This window comes from Chaetodon auriga, chromosome 12, assembly GCF_051107435.1.
Source record: "Chaetodon auriga isolate fChaAug3 chromosome 12, fChaAug3.hap1, whole genome shotgun sequence".
Lineage (NCBI taxonomy): Eukaryota > Metazoa > Chordata > Actinopteri > Chaetodontiformes > Chaetodontidae > Chaetodon > Chaetodon auriga.
This window is the reverse complement of record NC_135085.1, coordinates 376326-397696: the sequence shown is the minus strand read 5'-3', so window position 1 is coordinate 397696 and position 21371 is coordinate 376326. Positions and strand designations below refer to the sequence as shown.

Here is a 21371-nt window from a genome sequence, read left to right as displayed (position 1 = left end):
GCCTAGATGCGCCCAAATGAGTGCCTGGACAAATCTGTGTTAAATCATCTGTCTTCCAGATGAAAGAAAAAAAAAAATACCGTCATATACTGTGAACCGTTATAATTTTGAAAAATACTGTGATATATATTTTTGGTCATACCGCCCAGCACTAGTGCATCCCCAATTTTCTTTTGGCTGTTGCTGGAAACCTCCAATAAACCAGCAGCAGATGATTGCAGTGTTCTTGAAGGCAAATAGTGATTTAGCAATGTAGCTTGGTTCCAGCCCATTAAGGCCTTTGTATACATGGAAGAACATCCCTGCATTATATAAATGAAAACACAAAGGGGCATATACAGTAAATTCAGCATGTAGTTTATTTATGTATTACTTAAAGAATACTTACACATTACTTTCACATTATGCTTCAGTTGTGATTTTGAGGAGGCTATTGGTAAAAGACACATTTGGCCAGAGAGGGTGATTACGAAAATGGATGGGAAAGTTAGTGCAGTCACTGGTGGAGCATGACTCTGTGCTTCTTGGGCGCACTTGTGCTTGGCACATTTGTCATGCTGGCTCATGCTGCTGTTCCCTCCAATCCGTGTGGCATATTTTACAAAAAGCATGACTTTTGACCAAAGTCGCTCTTCATTAAGTATGGGTAAGCTTCTCTACCTTGAGATTCTTACCCAAACTTTTAGCCTTTTTGGCAGTTTTTCCATCCCTCTCGAGGTCATCCTTCTTGTCTTTGTTCTACTTATTTATCTATTGTGCCGTTTGTGTGAATGACTCCTCGTCAACAGATGTTACAGCTCATGTTCTATATATTGCCACCTGCCTCCTGTCAGCATTACAGACAACCTTTTTAAAAATCCAGAAGATTTATTAGATTAGTATCAACTTTCTTGTCATTGTCAGAGTGCAACACAGAGACGGGAAAATATTTAAACGGGTGGACAGTAGGACAGAATGGCAAAACATGGGAGAATTCCTCGAAAAACAAGGGGGTTGACAGGTCTGAGACGAAGTATCACATGACTATGTTGGATTGATCAGATATTGACTGAATGATCAGATGATCATCAGTCACTAGTAAAGCCAGACATAAACTCTAGAACTTGTTATACTTAAAAGCCTGGACATTTTTTTCATCTGTACACAAAATGTTACAGAGAAATTGTGGTTATACAGACATACATTGTAATTATTGACTGCAGTGTATGCAGTTTATTCACCTTATTTTGAAATGACATGTCCCAGGGACCACCATCATGCCAAAAGTAACCCAGTAGGACTCCCTGATGTGGTTGGACTATCAAAACATATAGTCAATCTTTACATCAAAGGGAGTCAACACATCCCTGTTCACCAGAGGTGGACTAGAGTGGTGTATGACATCACATGTGACGGCTGTGGAGAAAAACTCCACATGTATGTTTGCACGTGTGTCTTACCAACATATAGGTGACTGTAGAACGCCAGTTTTGTGTGTCCCTGTGGTGAGGTGGGCCTGACCTCCCTGTACTGTCCATTAAGCTGCAGCACCGCCTCCTTGATGTTTTTCTCAGCCTCCACACGATGCCATTGGTTATTGTTTAGAGGGACCGGCGAGCGGACACTGAGCTCCACCTGCTCATTGCCCACATCAAAAGAGAAGAAGACCACCGAACTTTCTGGAAGCACCAGAGTAAAAATCAAATATTTGCAACATTTTACGACTTTCACTGCAGGCAAGCTCCATCCTTGATTTCTCATTTTTCTCAACAATCTCAGGAAAGCTAAATAACGAAATTACTTCTGCAAACTCTCTCTTACCAGAGGGCATTTTTTCTACTTTTACCAATTACTTTTTTTAATCAACTGTGGTTTGTTGTTTTACCCTGTTACTGTTTTGTTTCTCTGTTTTTCTTTATTTATTGTGAAGGACATACAGAATAAGTTTGTTGTTCATAGCAGTAGTTAAAATTGAAAATCCCAAATCAACTGAATTTTTTTTTGCCTGACACATTAAGTGAAAAAATACATTTTTTTACATTTACTTTCTACTAGGGTGGATACTAGACTACTATACTACTAGATACTAGAGTGGATAATGCTCGTAATGAACAGGTGGCTTAGTTGCCATACAAATGTGTGTGTGTGAACGGGTGAATGCAGACTTGTGTTGTATAAGCGTTTTGAGTGGTCTTCAGACTAGAAAAGCACTATACAAATACAGTCCATTAACTTACTCTAAATACTTACTCTTTTACTTCCTTTCATCAGTGAGCACTAATACCTTCAACAACTTGGTCAAATAAAACCTTTTTCTGAGTTAACTAATCTGGTTACAGAACTTACTCATCACAACTCAGTGATAATATTTTCTTAACCTACTAGCTTGGTCAGGTAAAAATATGTTTGTTTGACTAGATTAGACTAGATTAAAATGAGGTCTTATTTGAGCACCTTTCACTAATGTACACTCCTATGAAAGAGCCTTTTATGTTGTTTTGTACAGTTAGAATGGCAGTATTAAAAAAGATCCTGTCATAAACATTGTGATCACATCATGCCTTCATTGTGGTCATTAATATCTATTTGCAATTCAGCAAAGTCCATTTCTAATATCTTGTGCAGTATACACACTGACACACCTCTGAGTTCAATGTGAAGGAAGTCAGTGGTACCAAGGTTCTCCAGAAAGACTCCATGAGTGGAGGAAGTCTTAAAGTAGAAGGAAATGTCAGTGCTGGCTTCTCCTCTGAAAGAAGGGAAGTTGAGGTAGGAAGCAGGGCTGGTGAAGGATGCTGCGTTCCAGTAGTTCCCTTCCAAAAACAATGTTAGGACATGGATAAAACACAGATGTTTCTCTGACGTTATGAAATATATCTGGTGAATGATTGATGTGTGTTGAGCGTGTGTGTGTGGGTAGGTGTGCTGAATGTGTGTGTGTGTGTGCTGAATGTGTGTGTGTTTGAAAGAGAGACACACTCACGGTCACCCTGGCATTTGAGTGGCCCTACTGTCAGTTTGGCCTCAGATCCAGCTCTGCTTGTATCACCAACCACAACCTGACTAACTGGCAAATGGTCTTTATACACCAACAGGCCTGCATCCTCCCTCCTGCGTGCGCACACACAAACACACACACACACAAAAACAAAAAACTGTCAACCAAGTAGGGACAACATCTGAAGCAGTTTTAGACGATTAGACTGATTTCCCAGTCAATGATAACAAGTGCTTTACTGAAGGTAAAGACAATAGTTCAGTGTGAATATACAAGCTCTGTACTTTTAACTAGTTAAAAAAAAAACTCAACTGAGCTGCTGAGCAGTGGTCCACTTACCAGGTTCGCAGATCAGCATCACAGTTGCAGTAGTGTTTGGGGTTAGTACAGTTGTGTTCAATACCACAGGAACACTTCTGTATCCCTGGTCCTGAACCCCCCCAGTAAGAATGCCTCTCATTGGCTCGTCCTACCCACCAGGTAAACGGGGAGCCATCTGGGAGTCAAACCCATAGACTAGGGTCAGTTTTATCTACTTAGTTCACTTTCATTAATTACATTTTTAAGACAGACTATGAGCTTTAATTCAAAAATATCCTGCTCATATTAATGGCCTTGAACCTGTGATCCTGTAAGTACAGCACAATTGTGTCACATTAAAACTATAGGTTTGAAATGCTCTCATGTATTTGGTAACAAGAGGACAAATGGTCAGGTCGTTATAACTGTAAATCGTGAGCACCATATATTTTTTGGTGTGGTGTGAAATCTGGTTTAAAATATGATATGCACTGACATCTGCAAACTTCAGTCTTACACCTTTGGACCATACTATGTGTGATAGTTCCCCACACTAGAGGCTTGCAGTCAACCAAAGTTAATGGTGGACAACCAACAAAAGCGCACATATGAACCCCAAAAAAGAATCCATTTACTACTTTGCATACATAAATTAGCAAGGTACTTTATTACTTAATGAAAAGTCACTAGCAAAGCTGTGACGTGATGATGATGATGGTACTGAGGGATACTTTACCTGGAGTGTTGAGCAGACGAGACATTCGGCAGGTGTAGGCTACATATTGTTCACAGTACTCTGCATTGCCGGTGACTGACAACACCTGGATACAAACACAAGAAGGAGACAGAGACAACTTCTTTATATGCATTCTTTCATTAGCAGCAAATGTTGTGAAAAAAATTTGACCAAGTTTGACAATGGCCAAATTGTGATGAGTAGACGACTGGGTCAGAGCATCTCCAAAACTGCAGCTCTTGTGGGGTGTTCCCAGTCAAGCGAGCAAGGAACTGTGGTGAACGGGCAACAGGGTCATGGGCGGCCAAGGCTCACTGATTGGCGACACCCCCTCTACCACCTCATATTATGACTATTTGCACTTCTGGTTAGATGCCAAACTGCATTTCGTTGTCTCTGTGTTGCACTCTGACAATGACAATAAAGCTGAATCTAATCTAATCTGAGTCTAATCTTGATGCATGTGGGGCCTGTGTGGTCTGATCCAACAGAAGAGCCACTGTTGCTCAAATTGCCAACATAGTTAATACTGGTTCTGATAGAAAGGTGTCAGGAAACACAGTGCATCGCAGTTTGTTGCGAATGGGACTGCACAGCTGCAGACTAGTCAGGGTGCCCATGCTGACCCCTGTTCACTGCCGAAAACGGCAACAATGGGCATGTGAGCATCAGAACTGGATTATGGAGCAATTGAAAAAGGTGGCCCGATGAATCACGTTTTCTTTTACATCACATAGATGGCCGGGTGCATGTGCGTCGCTTACCTGGGGAATACATGGCACCAGGATGCTCTATGGGAAGAAAGCAAACCGGTGGGGGCAGTGTGATGCTTTGGGCAATGTTCTGCTGGGAAACCTTGGGTCCTGCCATCCATGTGGATATTACTTTGACATGTACCACCTACCTAAGCATTGTTGCAGACCTTACACCATTGGAAACCAAACCCTTAGCTGTAGTTAGCCAGGCCCCTGTAGCCGATGCGAAGCCAACCAAGGGCAGCTCTGGCTAGCCATCCCTCGACAGCTCCCAAGGAGCCGGGAAACCAGGTAGGCTGGGTGACTGTTCGAAGGAAGCATAGTCCCAAGCTGAGGCCCACGGGTCACCACCAACTACTTCATGTTTCTAACAGGTTCTCCCCACTCAGCGACACACCCGCTGAGAAACCAACTCTGATTATTGACAGCTCCCTTTTGAGAAACATGAAGTTAGCGACACCAGCGACCACAGTCAAATGCCTGCCAGGGGCCAGAGTGAGCGACATCGAAATTTGAAACTGCTGGCTAAGGGTAAGTGTCAATACAATAAGACTGTTATTCACGTCGGCGGTAATGACACCAAGTTACACCAATCGGAGGTCACTAAAATTAATGTGGAATCGGTATGTACATATGCAAAGACGACTCGGACTCCCTAGTTTTCTCTGGACCCCTGCCAAATCTGACCATTTTAGCCGCATGTCATCATTCAATTGCTGACTCTCGAGGTGGTGTCCAGCAACGGTGTGGGCTTCATTGATAAGTGGCAGACTTTCTGGGGAAGACCTGGTCTGACTAGGAGGGACGGTATTCATCCCACTTTGGACGGAGCAGCTCTCATCTCTAGAAATCTGACCAATTTTTTTTATGAACCTAACCCCTGACAACTCAGAGCTGAGACCAGGACGCAGAGCTGCAGTCCTACGTGCTTCTCTGCGCATCCATTAGAGCAGTTACCCACCCAACACTCCATAGAGACTATGTCTGCCCCCCGGCCACATAAACCAAGTAAACCAAAAGTACAGAGAGAGGAGTTAAACATAAAAATCTAATAGAAATTAAAACAACCACTACAATAGTACAACAAGATAGGAGAATTAAATGTGGACTTCTTAACATCAGATCTCTGTCCTCGAAAGCTGTTTTAGTAACATCAGACCATAATATTGATTTATTTTGTCTGACTGAAACCTGGCTGTGTCATGAAGAGTATGTTAGCCTAAATGAAGCTACACCTCCAAGCCATATTAATACTCACATTCCAGTGGCCAAGGAGGCGGAGTTGCAGCCATTTTTGACTCAAGTCTTTTAATCAACCCTAAACCTAAACTCAACTATAACTCATTTGAAAGCCTTGTTCTCACTCTTTCACATGAAAAATGGAAAACAGTGCAGCCAGTTTTATTTGTTATAGTATATTGATCTCCTGGTCCTTACTCTGAATTTACAGCTGAGTTCTGTGAGTTTCTATCAGGTGTAGTCCTTAAAACAGATAAAGTAATCATTGTAGGTGACTTTAATGTACATGTCGACATTGATAATGACAGCCTTAGCACTGCGTTTATCTCAGTATTAGACTCAGTTGGCTTCCGTCAGAATGTACATGAACCTACTCACTGTTTTAACCACACCCTCAACCTTGTTCTGACATATGGCATAGAAATTGAACACTTAATAGTCTCCTCACAGAATTCTCTTTTATCAGACCATCATTTAATAACTTTTGAATTCATATTACCTTCCAGTAGGCAAAAAATCTTATACCAGACTCCTGTCTGATAGTGCTGTAGCTAAATTTAAGGATATGATCCCATCAGCATTTAATTCAATGCCATGTCTCAATACAACAGAGGATTCCTACGCTAACCTTAGTCCCTCCCAAATTGTCTACCTGGTTGATAGTGCTACAGGTTCATTGCGTACGACACTTGACTCTGTTCCACCCCTAAAAAAGAAGATAATAAAACAGAGGAGGTTAGCTCCATGGCATACCCCTCAAACCCGCAAATTAAAGCAAACTTCACGGAAAATAGAAAGAAAATGGCGTTCTACCAATTTGGAAGAATTTCGGTTCATCTGGCAAGACAGTCTTAAAATATACAGGAATGTCCCTCCGCAGTGCCAGGGCAGGCTATTACTCTGCACTAATAGAGGAAAATAAGAACAATCCCAGGTTTCTCTTCAGCACTGTAGCCAGGCTGACAGAGAGCCATAATTCTGTTGAACCATGTATTCCTTCCTACTTCATGAGCTTCTTTAATGATAAAATTCTTACTATTAGAGACAGAATTCATGGGCTCCTGCCGTCAACAGGTACTGTTTTGTCTTCAGACACAGAAACCGTAGAAACTGTTATTCAACCTGTTGCAGTTTTAGACTGTTTTACACCTGTCAACCTTCACCAACTAATTTCAATAATTTCATCATCAAAATCATCAACCTGTATTTTAGTCCCCATCTTGACTAAGCTACTTAAAGAAGTTTAACCTTTAATTGACTCTTCTGTATTAGACATAATCAATCTGTCTTTATCAACAGGCTACGTACCACAGTCATTTAAAGCAGCTGTGATAAAACCTCTACTAAAAAAGCCTACTCTTGATCCAGGGGTTTTAGCCAACTATAGACCGACATCCAACCTTCCCTTTCTCTCAAAAACTCTTGAGAAAGCAGTTGCTAATCAGCTGTGCGACTTTCTACACAAAAATAGTTTATTTGAGGATTTCCAGTCAGGATTTAGAGTGCATCATAGCACAGAGACAGCACTGGTTAAAGTTACAAATGACCTTCTAATTGCATCTGATAAAGGATTTGTCTCTGTACTAGTCTTATTGGATCTTAGTACTGCATTTGACAATATTGACCATGGTATCCTATTGCAGAGACTTGAACACTTCATTGGCATTAAGGGAACTGTGCTAAGCTGGTTTAAATCCTACTTGTCAGATTGCTCTCAGTTTGAGCACGTTAATGACGACTCCTCTGTGCTTGCTAAAGCCAGCTATGGAGTTCCGCAGGGTTCTGTGCTTGGACCAATTCTATTCACCTTATATACGCTTCCTTTAGGGAACATTATCAGGAAGCACTCAATAAATTTTCATTTCTATGCAGATGATACCCAGCTATATTTATCAATGAAGCTAGAAGAAACCAGTCAGTTAACTAGACTACAAGCATGTCTTCAGGACATAAAGACCTGGATGACCTGCAATTTTCTGATGCTAAACTTGGACAAAACTGAAGTTATAGTACTAGGCCCTAAACATCTTAGAAACTCACTTTCTGATGACAGTTATGGATGGCATGTTGCTGGGATTCAGCACTACTATAAAGAATCTGGGAGTTTGGGAGTAAAACACATTTCAAGGACTGCCTGTTTTCACCTATGTAACACTGCAAAAATCAGGCACATCCTGTCTCAAAATGATGCAGAAATACTAGTACATGCCTTTGTAACTTCCAGGCTGGATTATTGCAATTCCTTACTATCAGACTGTCCAAATTCGTAGCTGAATACTCTCCAGTTGCTTCAGAACGCTGCAGCATGTGTTCTGACAAAAACAAAGAAGAGAGATCATATTTTTCTGATATTAGCCACTCTGCACTGGCTCCCTGTAAAGTCTAGATTAGAATTTAAAATTCTCGTCCCTACTTCCAAAGCCATAAATGGTCAGGCACCTTCTTATCTTAAAGCGCTCATAGTACCTTAATACCCCACTCGAACACTGCGTTCCCAGAATTCAATTCAGTTTTATTTGTATACTGCCAAATCACAACAGAAGTTGTCTCAAGACACTTTCCATATAGAGCTGGTACAGGCCGAGCTCTTTTATCTACAGAGACCCAACAACATTTCTGTCTCTCTCTCTCTCTCTCTCTCTCTCTCTCTCTCTCTCTCTTGCTCTCTCTCTCTCACCCAACCGGTCGCAGCAGATGGCCCCTCACCCAGAGCATGGTTCTGCCTGAGGTTTCTGCCTGTTAAAAGGAAGTTTTTCCTCACCACTGTTGCCAAGTGCTTGCTCATGAGGGAACTGTTGGGTCTCTGTAGATAAAAGAGCTTGGCCTGTACCAGTTCTATATGGAAAGTGTCCTGAGACAACTTCTGTTGTGATTTGGTGCTATACAAATAAAATAAAATTGAATTGGTTTGAAAATTGAATTAAAGGAACTGCTGTTAACATCTTAGTGTCAGATACCACAGCACACCTTCAGGGGTCTAGTGGAGTCCATGCCTCCATGGGTCAGGGCTGTTTTGGCAGCACAAGGGGGACCAACACAATATTAAGCAGGTGGTCATAATGTTTTGCTTGATCGATGTATATTCATGTTACAATGACAAGTTGTTCTGAAATATTTCTTGTTATAACAATACATTACTTTATCTTGTTATATCAAGAAGCCTCCTCTTTATTACACAATGCGTACTGGTATTCAGGAAAAAGATGTCACCTGCTACACTTCATGATCCCACTGGAATTGCTGGCATAGCTTAACATATTGTTTCTCGATTGATTATTTTTTTGTTGGAATGGCCTTGAATCTATGTAACATGTCATGGCTCTCCTGCTTGTTCCCTGCTTTGCTTACATTCTGTTGCTGATATCCTTGTTTCTTTCTGTCAAAAATTTTGGAAAATGGATCCCGGACACGTACAAATCACAGGGACTTAAATTTATGAAAGCAACAGAAAGTACTGCAGGAGTGCAACCTCCAGGAGAAATACTGCCCTCCTGATAAGCCGAGGGCCAGAAACGATACTGGTAAACCCACACCTCATAAGCCAGACACGATTCTGATTGGGGCTCCATAACCAAGTATGTAAGAATGAAAAAGACTGAAAATCTTGTTCCGCTTCTGGGTCACCACACGATGGCAGCTTAGGCAGAGACCTCCCGACCAAAGCGAAATAAAACCTCCCCAAAGTTAAACTAACAGACGTGTTGAACAACTTACGAACTATAGGGAAGAGGGCGAGGATGCCACAAAAGATCCAAAATAGAAGACAAACCGCTGAAAGCACTGACAAAGATGGCGAAGTGCACCAACATGAAGGAGCTAATGTCAGCTCCCCCACGGCTAGCCTCAACAGTGACGAGACGGACAGTGTGGAGCCGGTCAATCTGACTTTGATTCTCAAAGAAATGCGAGACTTCAGGCAAGACAACAAATTTCAGCTCGAAAATATTAAAGGAGAGATTGCCAAAACTAACTCCAGGTTAGACGAAGCCGAAACGAGAATTGGGAGAGCGAGAAGAGACTGCAAAATGCTGAAGAAGTACTAGCCGAAATGCTAAAAATACAGGAGCTGCTCCAGGCTAAGCTAACAGACCAAGAAGGACGCTCAAGATGAGAAAATGTGAGGATACATGGCGTTCCCGAAGGAGCCGAGGGAAGTCCCGGGTCAGTGATCCCGTTTGTGGAAAAACTGCTTAAAGACAATCTTGCTATCCCCAGCTCGACAGACATGCAGATAGAAAGAGCTCACCGGGCGTTAGCACATTGGCCCCCGGCCGGTGCCCAGCCTAGATCGATCCTGGTCAAATTTCTCAGCTTCAGGATGAAAGAAGAAGTGATTAAACTGGCGTGGCAGAAGGAAGGCTTCTCGTGGGAAAATTGCAAGATTAGTCTTGACCACGACTACGCCCCGGGAATCCTGGCCAGATGAAGAGAGTATGCAGAGGCACGGAGGTACTTGAAGGAAAACAACATCAAATTCCAAACCCTCTACCCTGCACAGCTGAGAGTTTTCCATGAGGATGGGACAATAACCTACGATACGGTGGAGGACGCAACAGCCGGCCTAGCTCCTCATATATATGTGAGGAGGAGTAAACGTGCCGGATATATATATATATATATATATACACACACACACACACACACACACACATGTCCGTGTGCGCCGTGGAGGACGTAAACGCCCTGTACCCAAGGGTGCCACCTACGGCAAGCCAGTGCACCATGGCGTCAACCAGATCAAAATATATATATATATATATTTATGAGGAGGAGTGAATGGATATTTTATAGACGTATTTTTGATTTGATGGTAAACTCCCAGGGGGTAGTAATTTGTGGGGGGGATTTTAATTTTAGATTGCATCCCACTCTGGACTCATCCAAGGCCACTGGCCAGAACAAACTCCTAACCACGAAGGTGAAATCACTGATGGGTGAATTGGGCATAATAGACACATGGAGGGAACTCCACCCCACCAGTAGAGATTACACACATTTCTCATGTCCACACTCTGTCTATTCGAGGATTGACTACTTTTTTATGTTTAATGTAGACAGATTCAAAATTAAGGATTGTGATATAAAGACAATTGATCTGTCTGATCACCCTTACAGAAAAACCACATGAATTTCACCTGTGATTTTGCACGTTAAACATGGGAAACATGTGGTTTTGGAACATTTTTCATGGTGTAATGTGTGAAACCCATTTAAATTCCTGTGTGAAACCCATGTGATCACATGTGGTAACATGTGGACATGTGAAACACATGTGGTACCACATGTTACAACATGTTACAAAATGTTCCAAAACCACGTTTCCCATGTTTAACATGTGCAAAATCACATGTGAAATTCATGTGGTTTTTCTTTAAGGGCATAGCCCAATTATTCTGTCTCTAATATTGGAGGGGAAAGTGAGGAGAAGGTTATGGAGATTAAACTCAAACATTCTCAATGATCCAAAAATAAGGGAGGAACTAAAGGGGGAAATTAAAGAATATTTAGACTTCACTGATTCTGGGGACGTATTGCCTGTGATTCTGTGGGATACACTGAAGGCCGTAATGAGAGGGAGAATTTTATCCATCACTACACATATGAAGAAACTTCAAGGACAGAAATTGGCCAACCTCCAAGAAAAACTAAAACAGTTACAAACTACAGACTAAAAAAACAAGCCCAATTTTAAAAGAGGGAATTAAAACATTAAAGAGCGAAATTGACGATATATATACTCAAGAAACCCAGAGAAAATGCTTTTTTTTGAGACAGAAGTACTATGAAGAGGGAAGAAAATCTGCAAAACTTTTAGCATATAAGTTGCACAAACAACAAGTGGATAATACAGTCATTAAAATTAAAAACCCCAATACAAAGGAGCTCGAAAATAAACTAGGTAAAATTCAGGAGAGTTTGAATCATTCTATAGAGATTTATACTCTCAACCCCAGATCTCGGATGAAAAACAAATCGATACCTTTTTAAACTCCCTAAACCTGCCTTCTCTCACAACCTTGTAAAATGAAAGTTTAGTACAGCCTATATCGATTATTGAACTGAATTTGGCTATTACCAAATTAAAGGCTGGTAAGTCCCCAGGGGCAGACGGTTATACAACAAAGTGGTACAAATTATTAAAACCAGAACTATCACTATTACTACTCACTACTTTCAATTGGATATTGCAGAGGGGAGAAATTCCACCTTCGTGGAGGGAGGCAGTCATCTCTGTCATTCCCAAAGAAGACAAAGACAAGCAGGAGTGTGGAAACTACCGACCTATTAGTGTCCTTAATCTGGATTACAAACTGTATACATCAATTTTAGCTCGTACATTAGAAAAAATTTTACCAGATCTTATTCATCTAGATCAAACTGGATTCATTCAACAGAGACAAACTGTGGATAACTTGAGAAGAACATTACACATACTCGACCAAATAAATAAAGACCAAATAAAATCAATGGTAGTAGGATTAGACGCGGAGAAAGCCTTTGATTCAGTTCGATGGACGTTCCTCTATAAAATTTGGCTTTCAAGATAAATTCATTAGAACGATACAGTCCCTCTATTATAAACCCACAGCTCGAGTTAAATTTAGTGGGGATCTGTCGGATTCCTTTGTCCTTGAGAGGGGAACGAGGCAGGGGTGGCCGATTTCCCCCTTCTATTCGCCCTATTTATTGAACCCCTTGGCCAACAGATTAGACAAAGTGAAGTCGTCAAAGGCATTGGTGTAGCACGAACCGAACAGAAGGTGGCGCTGTTCGCTGATGACGTCTTAGTTTTTTTGGAGGAACCCGAGAAATCATTTGCAGAATTGAGGACGTTGCTAGATGACTTCTGGAATTTGTCAGGTTATAAGCTCAATATCTCTAAACCACAGGTTATGACTTTCAATTTTAATGTCTCAAGAAATTTATTGGAGGATTACAATCTTAACTGGGAAGCCAACTCAATTAAATACTTAGGAATAAATTTGACACAAGATCTTACAAAACTGACAACAGAAAACTACGGCCCATTATCGTTAAAAATTAAATCAGATTTGCATAAATGAAACATCCTCCCCTGCCTATTATACATCTTTCGGACCCTGCCAGTGGAAGTGAGCCACAATCAATTCCGAGAATGGGTAAATGGATTTCACATTTCTGGCAGGGTAAAAAACCAAGAATCCGCTTCAATATTCTACAACTTCCTGAAGAGAAAGGGGGGATGGCACTCCCTTGCCTGAGAAACTACCATTATGCCTCACAATTTATCTTCCTATTACACTGGTGTAATGGAGAATATAAAGCCAAATGGAAAGAATTAGAACTGGGTTTGTCCCATAACTTTCCCTTGCAAGCCACGATTGCTGATAGAGGTCTAGCAGTCAAATTAGAGAACATTAATAACCCATACACTAAAAATATGGCAGGGGTAATCAAAGCCTGTGAAATCCAAAATATGCTTAAATTTTTTAGACGGTGTGCCTTTGACACAGAATTCCCTCCGCGATAAAAGATTTGAATCCTGGGTGGGGAAGGGTCTTACGACCTACCTCTCTTACACACAAAGGCACATTTAAAAGATTCCAGACTCTGAAGTCCGAACATGATTTACAACAAATAGACTTTTTTAGATTCCTCCAAGTCTGTGATTATTTCAACCAAAATTGCAGAATTTGACCCCTCAGCAGCTGAATCAACATTTTTTGAAATTCTAAAACTAGCCTCCAGCTCAACCATTAAAAAGAGCATTTCTAAAGTTTACAATGCATTATCCTATGCTAAAAATGATAACACACTTTATATTAAAGAGAGGTGGGAAAGAGAGGCAGGCGTGAGGCTCTCAGAGGAGGCTTAGGGGGAGATCTGCAGCTTCCAGTGGTTCTCAACCTCTTCCACAGACTGGAGAGAACACTGTTGGAAAAATGTGATTAGGTACTTTAAAACTCCACATCAGGGAAAATATAAAAACACAAGCTCACAATGCTGGAGACAATGTGGTTCCCAAGAGGAAAACCATTTTCACGTGTTTTGGAGTTGCCCAAAACTAATTCAGTACTGGAGCAATATTCATAACATACTAAATGTAGTGTTCAAGATTTGCATACCCCTAAACTTTGAGAATCTATACCTGGGTCATGTTGTATGCTTGAAACTGAGAAGGGATATAAAGCTGCTGCAGGCCCTATTGGCTGTGAGTAAAAAATGTATCACTAGGAAGTGGCTAAATCCGTCATCGCCTTCTATGGAGGATTGGCATGGAGTAACATTAGAAATATTCAAAATGGAAAAGCTGACTTATTCTCTAAGAACCCAGAAGGAGAAATTCTACCAAATTTGGGAAAAGTGGATTGAATTTATATTCCCAAAGAGAGCAGATTTTACGTGACCCCTCCGAAGTTTTGCATCCTTTTATCGAATTTTCCTTTATCTCCTCCTCACTCTCTTCTGATGGAAATAATGTAAAGTCCCTATGTCCAAATGAATATAGTTTGAAATTTGAAAATGTTTGACTGAATAGTTAATTGCAGTACTCTATAGTGCCTGTATATGGGTGGAATAAGGAATATTATTACTTTAGGGTGTAAAAGTGCGGAAACTGTTCACTCAAAGGAATACCAAAGGACACTTCTGCAGGAAAGTGAACCTGGAGAAAAAAGAAGAAATGGGTGGACTGTCTCATACCACACTGATTGTGCCTTTTATGGACTTTTATCTTCCCATCCATATGCATAAGCGCCAAAAACAAAAACTGGAATGAGACTACAGACAATACTGAATATTCATGAACATTTTGATATGTTGTACGAGAATGTCTTTTTCCAAACAAAAAAAAAAAAAAAGACTGAAAATCTAAATATGAAAGACACATTGGTCACATTGGAGAGCTAACAGAGCTGTTACAAGTTCTCCTACTACACATCCAAGTGACAGGAATATATTTATTCAGATTGGATCTTTTGGCATTCAAAAAAATAAAAAATAAATTGGCTCTGAGGTCCTGAAAGAAAACTTTTGTCTGCTACTAGAAAAACTGAATGCCTGCTGGTCACAGCATGTATTCATTCCCACCTTGGGGAAAAGAATCTCATCTTTCAGCAGACTACCTGCCCTGAGCACATGGCTGACTTCAGAATGCCTCACCCATGGGATAAAGTTTATTGACAATTTCAATATAATTTGGAACTGAAAAGTCTGCTTTAAGCCTCATGCGATACATCCAAACGTCACTGGTTGCAGACTGCTTAGCACCAACATGTGACATGCTCTTGGCATACTGTAGTAAAACCAGACCCTCTGCTTCACATCACCCAAGGCATTCAGAGGATGTTTCCATTCCTGTTAGAGGTCCAGCACATCTCATTGTCCTTTTCATCACATTTTCCAGGGACCCAAACTTCACAACATTCACCAATCAAAGAGTTAGTTTTGAAGCTGCCACACCTCAGTTCAGTCAGATTGCCCACTTTTTGATCACTGGACACACACCTGGAATTCATCACCTATTCAGTGCAATACTTAAGTCCCTCTTCCACTACCATACCTTGCCAGATTGTTCTTAGCCCTTATGCAAGACTCTCCAGCGATCACTCTCAGACAGATTCCGTTATCAACCCATCCAGTCTTTGACCTCGCCTGCTCCCTTATTCCCTGGTAAAGACCTCTGGTTTGTGACCCTGACTATGACTTTCGCCTTGGCCCCTCTGGACCTGATTATCAGTGAGACTCACGTGCATCTCTGTTCAGCCAGTGCTGCACTTGGATCCTGGTATCCCCGTTACAGTACAATCTGGCCAGTTATGGATCAAGCGCGCTCAACTTCGCCTGCCAACTGCTTCGAGCAGATTGAAGAAACTCTCCAGCAGCATAAGTCTGTGATGGCGGCCGCCACAGAGGCACTTAGGCAGGCCATGGCATCCCAAGAGCAAGTGCTAACAGTGCTAGCTGCACAGATACAGCAGATGGCTGTAAGTCATTCCCAGCCAGTCCAGTTGCCGCCCCCCATTTCCCCTCCTTCCATCAGCGAACCCAGAGTTGGCATTTTGCATTGTATCTTAAGTTTCAATGAAGACAGAATCTTGTCCTTGCGTATCGTGCATTCATTCACATAATACTGAATTTCTTTTCAGAAACAAACAAATATGTCAGTGATATGTAAGTGTGTTAAACCCACCACCTGGCAATCAGTTCATTCATAACTGAAGTGGGAATAACGGTGAAACTGAAGAGGTGCACTTGTTTTTTGCATCTGGGTAGCTACAACAGACTCCTGGCCGATGAGACTGACTCCAGGCAACTCATCTCATCTCCAGCTCAAGAGGATACAGCAGTTACACAGGTCTTCACAATATAATCCTGGAGGGATGCAGCACAAGACATGAATGTACTCTTCCATCTCTGCCCATGTAAACTCCTTTAATTCTTCCCATTTTCCACAGATGTTTGGGCATTTTATCCTCACTGACCAAAACTACATCTCCAACTTTGAGCTCCGAGGCTTACTTTACAGGAGAGGAGTAGTATGCAGACCGTAGTTTGAAGAGATACTCCCTTTTCCTCTTTATCCAGAATGTATTCATTAAACGTGCTCTGTATTTCCATCTTTTTGTTAACTGGCCTTGGTTTGCATTAGGGATCGCTGGTGTGACGTTGCCAGGTGAGGGGAGCGCAGTCAGACACTGACCAATCAGAAAGTGCGCTGGGGTTAGCTGTACAGACTCTTCACTGGCAAGTGATGGGACGAGAATTAATAACGGCTTCCACTTCTGTCAATATTGTTTCAATTTCCTCATACTGTAGAGACGCTTTTCCGATCACTTTGAGCAAACAGGTTTTCACCGACATCACCATTCTCTCCCACATGCCTCCCCACCAGGCAGCTTTTTCCAAAATGAATTTCCAGATGATTCATTTTTCAGCGAATAATTCCTGTAACTCTTTTGATGACAGGGAATTCCACAGTGCTTTTAACTTTTTTTGTTCCCTTTAAAAGGTCTGCACTCAAGATGAATAGCTCTAGTGACTGCACAGGTGAAAAGGGCTCCAACGACATTCGCTGCTCCAACATTTCAAGTGCACCCATATTGCACGCTTTACAGTAAACACACGGAGCGGAGCAGACGGCTACGGGTGTATCTCATGCAGCCTTTAAAATTTTTATTAATTTTTTGCATGTAAATATTAACATTTTAGCTCAATAGCTCCCAGGTAATGGATAATGGACTCAAAATCAGTGTGTGATGATAGTACTCCACTGGCTGCATGAGATACACCTCTTGTTTTTACATTTTACAGCTTTTATAATTTTTTATTAATTTTTCATATGTAAACATTAGCATTTTAGCTCAATAGCTCCCAGGTCAGGTGAGCAATGGACTCAAAATCAGTGTGGGATGACAGTACTCCACTGGCTGCATGAGATTCACCTCTTGTTTTTACATTTTACACCTTTTATAATTTTTATAAATTTTTTACATGTAAATATTAACATTTTAGCTCAATAGCTCCCAGGTCATGTGAGTAATGGACTCAAAATCAGTGTGGGATGATAGTACTCCACTGGCTGCATGAGATACAGCTCTTGTTTTTACATTTTACATCTTTTCTAATTTGTATTAATTCTTAATATGTAAATATCAGCATTTTAGCTCAATACCTCCCAAGTCATGTGAGTAATGGACTCAAAATCAGTGTGGGATGATAGTGCTCCACTGACTGCATGAGATACAACTCTTGTTTTTACATTTTAAATCTCCAAATAATTATTATTAATTTTTAACATGTAAATATTAGCATTTTAGCTCAATACCTCCCAGGTCATCTGACCAAATGACTCAAAATCAGTGTTACCCAGGCTGCATGAGATGCATGCATGAGCCTACACCCGTAGCCGTCTGCTCTGTTCCGTGTGTTTACTGTAAAGCATGCAATACGGGTGCACTTGACATGTTGGAGCGGCGAATGTCATTGGAGTGGCTTAGGAGTGAATGTCTGTTGAATATCCAACTTAAAACTAACTTCACTGCGGGTTGCCAGTTGTCGTCCTTTTATAATCCAGAATAATCTTACTTGATTGAGAGTGTCTCGGAAACCAGAATGGAGCACTAATTGGTGCAGTCAATCAACTCAGAAAATGTCGTGTTTGCAGAAAGGATGCAGGGATGCTATTGCTCAAACTTTAAGCCGCTCATTTGTAGTCTGCCTCCTAATCTCAAAGTTCCCTTTTCATCCAAAAAGGGGCTCAAAGGCTTGATCTTTGACTGGATTTTTAATTCCTGACCTCTTCTTAACTGATCAATTTCTTCAGGGAAACTTTGGATCTGTGTCACGTGTCCAATAAAGCTCTGCCTCATCTATCTCCTCAGCTGTCAAAGCCCCACTCTTTTTTGTTTTGCTCTGACATTGTGAATGAATTGTCTTATCCAGGCAGTTACACTTAACACTTGGTTGAGATCACTTTGATTTTTCATTTCCAAAATTTCTTGTTTCTTTGGGTTTTCAAAACTAGAAGTTTCAATAGCAGCCATATTTTCTTTAATAACGTCATCATCTTCATTTGCTTTGATGTTATTTTTACAGTGAGTCATTAGTCTTTCTTTGAGCCAATTGAGTCCGGTCCACCAAAGAGAACTGTCACATAATTTATTGACGTTTATTCGTCTTGTTGCAACATCCGCAGGATTTTCATTACTGCTGCAGTAGTTCCATTGTGTGGGTTCTGTGAGACTTTGGATTTCTCTGACTCGATTCTCCGCAAAAGGTTTCCACTGTTTGGCTGTACTCTTTATCCAGTGCAAAGTTATCATTGAGTCATTCCACATTTTCAATTGACTTTTGTCCATTTCTAATGACATACTGACTGAGTCTAGCTGCGATTAAAGCACCAAGCAGTTCAAATCTAGGTAACGTAACTTTCTTAAGGGGAGCTACTCTAGTTTTAGCTGTGATAAGAATCACTGTGCACTCACCACTTTCAGGAATTATATTTATGTAGTCAGCTGCGCAGTAGGCACTCTCACTCGCGTCACTGAAGACGTGCACTTCTTTTTGTACAGGTGCAAGTTGAAATGTGAGTGCTGCATCATAACATCGGGAAATACTTATTTTTTGGATGTCAGGTAATTCTGCACACCACGGCTGCCAAAGATGAATCAGATCCTCAGGCAGCTCACTGTCCCAATCAAGTCCATGTTCCCACATTTGTTGGAAAAGACATTTTACTCTAATTGTGAACGGGGAAAGATATCCGATTGGATCAACGATGCGCGCAGCAGCTTGTAACACTCCTCTTTTTGTGTTCCTTGATTCATGCGCATTGTTATCACTTCAGCTTCCTCATGAGGTTTTGGCAAATTATTTAGCCAGAGAAATCTTAAAACAACTCTGTCTTGCTCTCTTATTGAAATTTGCAAAAGGGCTTCTGTAATATCAGCCATAAACGCTACTCTATGCTGTCTGAACTTTAACAGAACACTCAGTAACTCAGGGTTCAGATTTGGGCCCCTCATTAAACAATCATTCAGTGACTGGCAACCAGCTGCATGTGAGGATGCATCAAAAACAACTCTAAGCTTTGTAGTCACACAATCCTCATTAATCACTGCTCTGTGAGGGAGGTATTACTTGGGATTGTCTGTGACAAGCTTTTTCACATGTTCCACTATGCCCTGACTGACATACTCCTGGATGACGTCACGATACTGCTCATAGAGTGGCACATTAGTTTGAAATTTCTTGACGAACTGATCAAACCGTCTTTTGGTAACATCATGGTTAGTGGCTAGATCATAGTTTTCATTTCTCCAAGGTAGACTGACCTCATATCTTGAATCTTTGAAGTAGACTGACTTTTCAAACAGCTGCAGAGTCTCCTTGTCACTTTTCTTTGATTCTTTTACTGTTAGAATGCCAATTGATGCTGTTTCCCAGAAGGAGCACAGTGTTTGAGCCATTTTTTCTTCTACTCCAACATGTAGAGTTTCGATATCTGTTGGAGCAGCGTCTATAGTTAGATTAAGCATAGATACAGTGTCTTGGATGAGCCATCCAAACTTAATTTCCAGTGCAACCAGAGATTCAGAAAGCCGCTCCATTATTCCAGAAACAATGTCCCAGTAATAACCTCCTCCAATCAGAATCCCCAGCTTTAACACACAAGAGATATCTTGGCGCACAAAGCTGCACTGACTAGTGATGTGCGGATTGATACTGAAATATCGATACCTCCGACACCAGATCTGTATGCCGTAAAATCGATTCTCAAATCAAAATAACGATACTTTTCATACTTCAGTCATTTGAGGTAATGTATATCATTAACAGGAACACAGTGGAAAGTAACTAAACTATTGACATTTTGTCTAAATGACACGCGATTCGTGGGAACTACTTTTTCCTCTGCCTGGGTAAGTGCGTAATGGGGAACCGCAGCGGCACACTGCTCAGTCAGTCACTCAGTCTCAGGCTGTAGACACTATGGCTTAGCGGAAACGCAGTCCTGTGTGGAGTTATTTCAGCTCCACAGACAGCCAAGACGCAGTTTGCGATATCTGTGGAAAAACAGTAAGGAGTTGTGGCAACACAACAAACCTTGTGAAACACCACAACACAGAATACAAGGCATTTCTGGTGAGGCGGACAGAGGAGGAGAGCGCAGCGTCAGGTGCTGCTGCTAGGACAAGACAGACGTCTCTGGCGGAGTCCTTTGGTGCTGCAGGCAGGCACTATCCAGGTACAGAGGGAGAAAATGTGGAGCTTTAAGCGGTGCTAAGCACTGTTGCTGTTGGAGTTGTTCAAATTAATAAATATGGTTATGAAATAAGTAATGAAATAAATACATGCTTCAACAAATAACTGCATGAGTTCAGCTTGGAGTAATAATATGTTTACCACTGAGATAATCTCACATACGCAAGAAAGCCTGGATTTATTCAGGTAAGATTTCCTAAAGAACTGATCATTTAAAGTGAATTACATAGACTAGATGTCATTAAATTATACAGAGCAATTGCGACAAAACAGCCATGGTGAACTTAGAAAAATATATACCAGAAAAGATAAAAAAAATAACATTCTATCTGAAAAATATATCTGTTAATATTCACAAACAGTCTAATTTGCTTTAACTGTTCAATGAATATTTTAAAATGTATGTACTGACAAACTTGTGCAATTATTGTGGCATTTATTTATTTAATTAAATATTTTACTGGCAATTTCAATTTGAGTCACACAGTATTGTAAAACAGCAAGCGTTTGTATCCCCGTATTGTAGGCTATTTGGAGAGACTACATACATAGTTGAATCTAAATATGATTAAGCATTTAGTGCAGAATAGCCCCATCATTTGTTTTGCCCTGTGATTGT

General features: G+C 41.0%; 1 protein-coding gene and 1 pseudogene across 2 annotated transcripts in view; both read right to left on the bottom strand.

Annotated features, from left to right (window-relative positions):
* cntnap2b (contactin associated protein 2b) overlaps positions 1-21371 on the bottom strand; it is a 141123-nt gene that overhangs the window by 9462 nt on the left and 110290 nt on the right. Inside the window, exons 14-18 of the mRNA XM_076745920.1 lie at positions 4014-4098; positions 3317-3473; positions 2963-3090; positions 2622-2792; positions 1440-1658 (exon numbers count right to left, since the gene is read on the bottom strand). Of these exons, the coding sequence (XP_076602035.1) occupies positions 1440-1658; positions 2622-2792; positions 2963-3090; positions 3317-3473; positions 4014-4098 (760 nt within the window). The remainder of the gene's footprint in view (positions 1-1439; positions 1659-2621; positions 2793-2962; positions 3091-3316; positions 3474-4013; positions 4099-21371) is intronic.
* LOC143328919 (uncharacterized) lies at positions 11766-19956 on the bottom strand (annotated as a pseudogene). The gene is made up of 3 exons (XR_013077864.1): positions 19822-19956; positions 19628-19704; positions 11766-19328 (listed from the first exon to the last, which is right to left on the bottom strand). The product of XR_013077864.1 is annotated as an uncharacterized LOC143328919 (transcript).